We start from the raw sequence: 6,660 nt of genomic DNA, 5'->3' as shown, positions 1-6,660 counted from the left end.
CAAGTTTCAAAGGAGCATGTAATTGGCATGTGACTGCAGGGATGTCCACCAGAGCTGTTGCCAGAAAATTGAATGGTAATTTCTCTAACCATAAGCCACCTCACATCGTTTAAGAGAATTTGGCAGTACATCCAACTGGCCTCCAACCGTAGAGCGTGTGTAACCACACCAGCCCAGGTCCTCTACATCCGGCTTCTTCACCTGGGGGATTGTCTGAGATCAACCACCCGTACAGCTGATGAAACTGAGTATTTGTTTGTATTAAAGCCCTTTTGTGGGGAAAAAACTCATTCTGATTGGCTCCCAATTGGGAGGGCCTATGCCCTCCAGGCCCACCCATGGCTGTGCCCCTGCCCAGTCATGTGAAATCCATAGATTAAGACCTAAATGAATTCATTTCAATTGACTGATTTCCTTATATGAACTCTAACTCAGTAAAAATCGTTAATTGTTGAATGTTGTGTTTATATTTTTGTTCAGTTTACATTAAACCAACCTGACAAGTAAATTTTTATTTAAAAAAACTTTATTAAAAAACACTTCTAAATAATTTAGAACAAAAACAGTAGGAAAGATGAACACTCAGAACAGACCTTCAAATATAGACTTAGGTTTTCTGGGCTTTGGTTGCATTGCCATCCCAATACCGTACCACAAATTGGTATAGGAAATATAAATAGTATAAAATGTGTAAAACTAACATATGACAAACAGTGTGTCCAAAAACAAGTCCTGAGGTCTTGTGGTAAGAATAGATTGTCACATACAGCATGTAGTAGCTAAGATGCATTTGAATGCAGTGAGTTGTGCCTTTGTAGAATACAATCAAGTTAAAATACAATACTTTCCAGATGTCCACTGGTTAGCAAGAAACACTATGGAAGCGTCCCAAATGGCAACCCTTTATAGTGCACTACTTTTGACCAGGGCCCATAGGGGCCTATTGTTTTAGGGTTAAGTGAGATGGATTGTGTGTGTATATCTTTTTAGGTATCAACAGTATTCATTTCCTGGGTCAAGGGAAGGACTACCTGAACTTGTCCAATAAGAAACGCTTGTTTTCGTTTTCCAAAACATTTTCACTAATGAATATGACCCTGAATTTGTCCAATAAGAAACACTCGTTTTTGTTCTCCTGTGCAAAACGTTTTGCTACACTGTGCCAAAATGAACACGACCCAGTTCCGGTCCAGTCTAGCCTGATAAGTAGACATTCTTCACCGAGATCTGCGGGACTGGGTGGTCTTGGGGACCCTTTGAGGGTTGGGTCGAAAAGACCCACGTATCTGCTTCACAACGTTCCCCTCTGCCCCAGCCAGAGGGCCCTTCTGGCCAGCTACAACCCCAGCTCCAGTCCCCTCTGCCCCAGCCAGAGGGCCCTTCTGGCCAGCTACAACCCCAGCTCCAGTCCCCCTCTGCCCCTCTGCCGCTTTCCTCCTGATGGGAGAAGAGAGGGGAACAATAGGTTGATTAATGAGACAGTAGGACTCTTTTACTAGTATCATAATATCACTATGGTGGGCAGTAGTCACTGCCTGGGCTGTACTAGCTTGGGTAGTGACTACTGCCCACCAGGGGCGGCAGGGTAGCCTAGTGGTTAGAGCGTTGGACTAGTAACCGGAAGGTTGCGAGTTCAAACCCCCGAGCTGACAAGGTACAAATCTGTCGTTCTGCCCCTGAACAGGCAGTTAACCCACTGTTCCCAGGCCGTCATTGAAAATAAGAATGTGTTCTTAACTGACTTGCCTGGTTAAATAAAGGTAAAATAAAAAAAATAAAATGGCTCTTCTATAACCAAACATGTTATTAACACAACCCTGACCGTGTGCTGATAACCCTGAACATACAAGTCATACACTTGCTGTTTTGCTCTGACAATGTCTGTTTTATATACAATAACTATCTGGTCTAGTGACACGTTTTCTATTACAGGACTCACATCATGACTCCTCTCTTCCTCTCCAGGGCTTTCTGTGTAGCAGCTGACAGAGAAGTCTTCCCCCTGGTCGACCCCGTTTCCCCAGTCTGTGGACCCAAACACACACACACACACACACACACACACACACACACACACACACACACACACACACACACACACACACACACACACACACACACACACACACACCTTCAATGGTGTGTATGCTGATGTATATTTGTTCCACATTCAATCCTAATCTTTCTATCCAGACCCCAAAGCATCTCATGATCTTTCTATCCAGACCCCAAAGCATCTCCTAATCTTTCTATCCAGACCCCAAAGCATCTCATGATCTTTCTATCCAGACCCCAAAGCATCTCATGATCTTTCTATCCAGACCCCAAAGCATCTCATGATCTTTCTATCCAGACCCCAAAGCATCTCATGATCTTTCTATCCAGACCCCAAAGCATCTCATGATCTTTCTATCCAGACCCCAAAGCATCTCATGATCTTTCTATCCAGACCCCAAAGCATCTCCTAATCTTTCTATCCAGACCCCAAAGCATCTCATAATCTTTCTATCCAGACCCCAAAGCATCTCATGTTGGAGGCTTTATTGTGCACTAGGAAGTCACTAATTTATCTCAAATGTCATCATGATACCTAAATGCTATTTGTCGGGTTTAGAGGGCGATTGTAGTGTTAACGTAGAGATAGTTGGGGATTTTGGCTGTGAGGCCCTTTGTCTACTTCCCCAGAGTCTGATGAGGTCATGTCTCTGTGTGCAGTGTGAAAGATGTTGCTCACTAATGCTAGAGCAATTTCTAACTAGCGTTAGCATAACGACTGGAGGTCTATGGTATCTGCTAGCAATACCACCTCTAACTTCCTTCCTAATGGACAGAGACATACAAATGGTATCCACAAGTTCACTTGCATAAAAAAACAGTGTATTTTGCACATTCATCTTCTGCACATCTACCACTCCCGTGTTTAATTGCTGTATGGTTACTACTTTGCCACCATGGCCTACTTACTGCCTTTCCTCCCTTATCTCACCTCATTTGCACACAATGTATATAGACTTGTTTATACTGTATTATTGACTGTATGTTTGTTTATTCCATGTGTAACTCTGTGTTGTTGTTTGTGTCGAACTGCTTTGCTTTATCATGGCCAGGTCACAGTTGTAAATGAGAACTTGTTCTCAAATGGCCATCTCCCCCTCCCCCCGCCCCGTGGTTACCTTGCGTCTCATCTCTCTGTCTCCCCCCCCAGTGGTTACCTTGCGTCTCATCTCTCCCCCCCGTGGTTACCTTGCATCTCATCTCTATGCCCCCCCACCCCCCCCCCCCCGTGGTTACCTTGCATCTCATCTCTCTGCCCCCCCCCCCCCCCGTGGTTGCCTTGCGTCTCATCTCTCTGTCCCCCCCCCGTGGTTACCTTGCGTCTCATCTCTCTGTCCCCCCCCCCAGTGGTTACCTTGCGTCTCATCTCTCTGTCCCCCCCCCCCAGTGGTTACCTTGCGTCTCATCTCCCTGTCCCCCCCCATGGTTACCTTGCGTCTCTTCTCTCTGTCACCCCCCCCCCCCCCCGCGGTTACCTTGCGTCTCATCTCCCTGTTCCCACCCCGCGGTTACCTTGCGTCTCATCTCCCTGTTCCCCCCGCAGTGGTTACCTTGCGTCTCATCTCCCTGTCCCCCCCCCCCCTTGGTTACCTTGTGTCTCATCTCTCTGTCCCCCCCCCCCCCCAGTGGTTACCTTGCGTCTCATCTCTCTGTAACCCCCCCCAGTGGTTACCTTGCGTCTCATCTCCCTGTCCCCCCCCCCCCTTGGTTACCTTGCGTCTCATCTCCCAGTCCCCCCCCCCCCCTTGGTTACCTTGTGTCTCATCTCTTCTGTCCCCCCCCCCCCCCCAGTGGTTACCTTGCGTCTCATCTCTCTGTACCCCCCCCCAGTGGTTACCTTGCGTCTCATCTCCCTGTCCCCCCCCCCTTGGTTACCTTGTGTCTCATCTCTCTGTCCCCCCCCCCAGTGGTTACCTTGCGTCTCATCTCTCTGTCCCCCCCAGTGGTTACCTTGCGTCTCATCTCTCTGTCCCCCCCCCCCAGTGGTTACCTTGCGTCTCATCTCCCTGTCCCCCCCCCCCTTGGTTACCTTGCGTCTCATCTCTCTGTCCCCCCCAGTGGTTACCTTGTGTCTCATCTCTCTGTCCCCCCCCCCCCCCCAGTGGTTACCTTGCATCTCATCTCTCTGGCCCCCCCCCCCCGTGGTTACCTTGCGTCTCATCTCTCTGTCCCCCACCCCCCAGTGGTTACCTTGCGTCTCATCTCTCTGTCCCCCCCCCAGTGGTTACCTTGCGTCTCATCTCCCTGTCCCCCCCAGTGGTTACCTTGCGTCTCATCTCTCTGTCCCCCCCCCCCCCGTGGTTACCTTGCGTCTCATCTCTCTGTCCCCCCCCCGTGGTTACCTTGTGTCTCATCTCCCCCCCCCCCCCCCCCAGTGGTTACCTTGCGTCTCATCTCCCTGTCCCCCCCAGTGGTTACCTTGCGTCTCATCTCTCTGTCCCCCCCCCCCGTGGTTACCTTGCGTCTCATCTCTCTGTCCCCCCCGTGGTTACCTTGTGTCTCATCTCCCTGTCCCCCCCAGTGGTTACCTTGCGTCTCATCTCCCTGTCCCCCCCAGTGGTTACCTTGCGTCTCATCTCTCTGTCCCCCCCAGTGGTTACCTTGCGTCTCATCTCCCTGTCCCCCCCAGTGGTTACCTTGCGTCTCATCTCTCTGTCCCCCCCCCCCCAGTGGTTACCTTGCGTCTCATCTCTCTGTCCCCCCCCAGTGGTTACCTTGCGTCTCATCTCTCTGTCCCCCCCAGTGGTTACCTTGCGTCTCATCTCCCTGCCCCCCCCAGTGGTTACCTTGCGTCTCATCTCTCTGTCCCCCCACCCCCCCAGTGGTTACCTTGCGTCTCATCTCTCTGTCCCCCCCCCAGTGGTTACCTTGCGTCTCATCTCCCTGTCCCCCCCAGTGGTTACCTTGCGTCTCATCTCCCTGTCCCCCCCAGTGGTTACCTTGCGTCTCATCTCTCTGTCCCCCCCAGTGGTTACCTTGTGTCTCATCTCTCTGTCCCCCCCAGTGGTTACCTTGCGTCTCATCTCCCTGTCCCCCCCAGTGGTTACCTTGCGTCTCATCTCTCTGTCCCCCCCCAGTGGTTACCTTGCGTCTCATCTCTCTGTACCCCCCCAGTGGTTACCTTGCGTCTCATCTCTCTGTCCCCCCCCAGTGGTTACCTTGCGTCTCATCTCTCTGTCCCCCCCAGTGGTTACCTTGCGTCTCATCTCTCTGTACCCCCCCCAGTGGTTACCTTGCGTCTCATCTCTCTGTCCCCCCCCCAGTTGTTACCTTGCGTCTCATCTCTCTGTCCCCCCCCCCAGTGGTTACCTTGCGTCTCATCTCTCTGTCCCCCCCCCAGTGGTTACCTTGCGTCTCATCTCTCTGTCCCCCCCCCAGTGGTTACCTTGCGTCTCATCTCTCTGCCCCCCCCCCAGTGGTTACCTTGCGTCTCATCTCTCTGTACCCCCCCCAGTGGTTACCTTGCGTCTCATCTCTCTGTCCCCCCCCAGTTGGTTACCTTGCGTCTCATCTCTCTGTCCCCCCCAGTGGTTACCTTGCGTCTCATCTCTCTGTCCCCCCCCCAGTGGTTACCTTGCGTCTCATCTCTCTGTCCCCCCCCAGTGGTTACCTTGCGTCTCATCTCTCTGCCCCCCCCCAGTGGTTACCTTGCGTCTCATCTCTCTGTCACCCCCCCAGTGGTTACCTTGCGTCTCATCTCTCTGTCCCCCCCCCAGTGGTTACCTTGCGTCTCATCTCTCTGTCCCCCCCCCCCCCAGTGGTTACCTTGCGTCTCATCTCTCTGTCCCCCCCCCCCCCCCCAGTGGTTACCTTGCGTCTCATCTCTCTGTCCCCCCCCCCCCCCCCCCAGTGGTTACCTTGCGTCTCATCTCTCTGTCCCCCCAGTGGTTACCTTGCGTCTCATCTCTCTGTCCCCCCCAGTGGTTACCTTGCGTCTCATCTCTCTGCCCCCCCCCCAGTGGTTACCTTGCGTCTCATCTCTCTGTCACCCCCCCAGTGGTTACCTTGCGTCTCATCTCTCTGTCCCCCCCCCAGTGGTTACCTTGCGTCTCATCTCTCTGTCCCCCCCCAGTGGTTACCTTGCGTCTCATCTCTCTGCCCCCCCCCAGTGGTTACCTTGCGTCTCATCTCTCTGTCACCCCCCCAGTGGTTACCTTGCGTCTCATCTCTCTGTCCCCCCCCCAGTGGTTACCTTGCGTCTCATCTCTCTGTCCCCCCCCAGTGGTTACCTTGCGTCTCATCTCTCTGCCCCCCCCCCAGTGGTTACCTTGCGTCTCATCTCTCTGTCACCCCCCCAGTGGTTACCTTGCGTCTCATCTCTCTGTCCCCCCCCCAGTGGTTACCTTGCGTCTCATCTCTCTGTCCCCCCCCCAGTGGTTACCTTGCGTCTCATCTCTCTGTCCCCCCCCCCAGTGGTTACCTTGCGTCTCATCTCTCTGCCCCCCCCCCAGTGGTTACCTTGCGTCTCATCTCTCTGTACCCCCCCCAGTGTTACCTTGCGTCTCATCTCTTTGTCCCCCCCCTTGGTTACCTTGCGTCTCATCTCTCTGTCCCCCCCCAGTGGTTACCTTGCGTCTCATCTCTCTGTCCCCCCCCAGTGGTTAC

At 52.8% G+C, this 6,660-nt stretch overlaps 1 protein-coding gene across 2 annotated transcripts; it reads right to left on the bottom strand.

The window, feature by feature from the left end:
- Window positions 1-508: 508 nt before the first annotated feature.
- On the bottom strand, window positions 509-6,147 carry LOC116371693 (uncharacterized). Of its 2 annotated transcripts, none has more exons than XM_031820588.1 (3): window positions 6,135-6,147; window positions 1,940-2,025; window positions 509-1,437 (listed from the first exon to the last, which is right to left on the bottom strand). In XM_031820588.1, exons 1-3 carry the CDS (start codon window positions 6,144-6,146, stop codon window positions 1,218-1,220), a joined length of 318 nt encoding a protein of 105 aa, XP_031676448.1. In that variant the 5' UTR covers window position 6,147; the 3' UTR covers window positions 509-1,217. The 2 variants fall into 2 exon arrangements, with proteins under 2 accessions (XP_031676448.1, XP_031676449.1); XM_031820589.1 differs by lacking the exon at window positions 6,135-6,147 and adding an exon at window positions 6,098-6,114.
- Window positions 6,148-6,660: the final 513 nt, after the last annotated feature.

This window comes from Oncorhynchus kisutch, unplaced genomic scaffold (genome assembly GCF_002021735.2).
Source record: "Oncorhynchus kisutch isolate 150728-3 unplaced genomic scaffold, Okis_V2 scaffold3539, whole genome shotgun sequence".
In the NCBI taxonomy this organism is placed as follows: domain Eukaryota; kingdom Metazoa; phylum Chordata; class Actinopteri; order Salmoniformes; family Salmonidae; genus Oncorhynchus; species Oncorhynchus kisutch.
The sequence above is the reverse complement of the archived record's forward strand: the minus strand, read 5'-3'. Positions and strand labels throughout refer to the sequence as shown.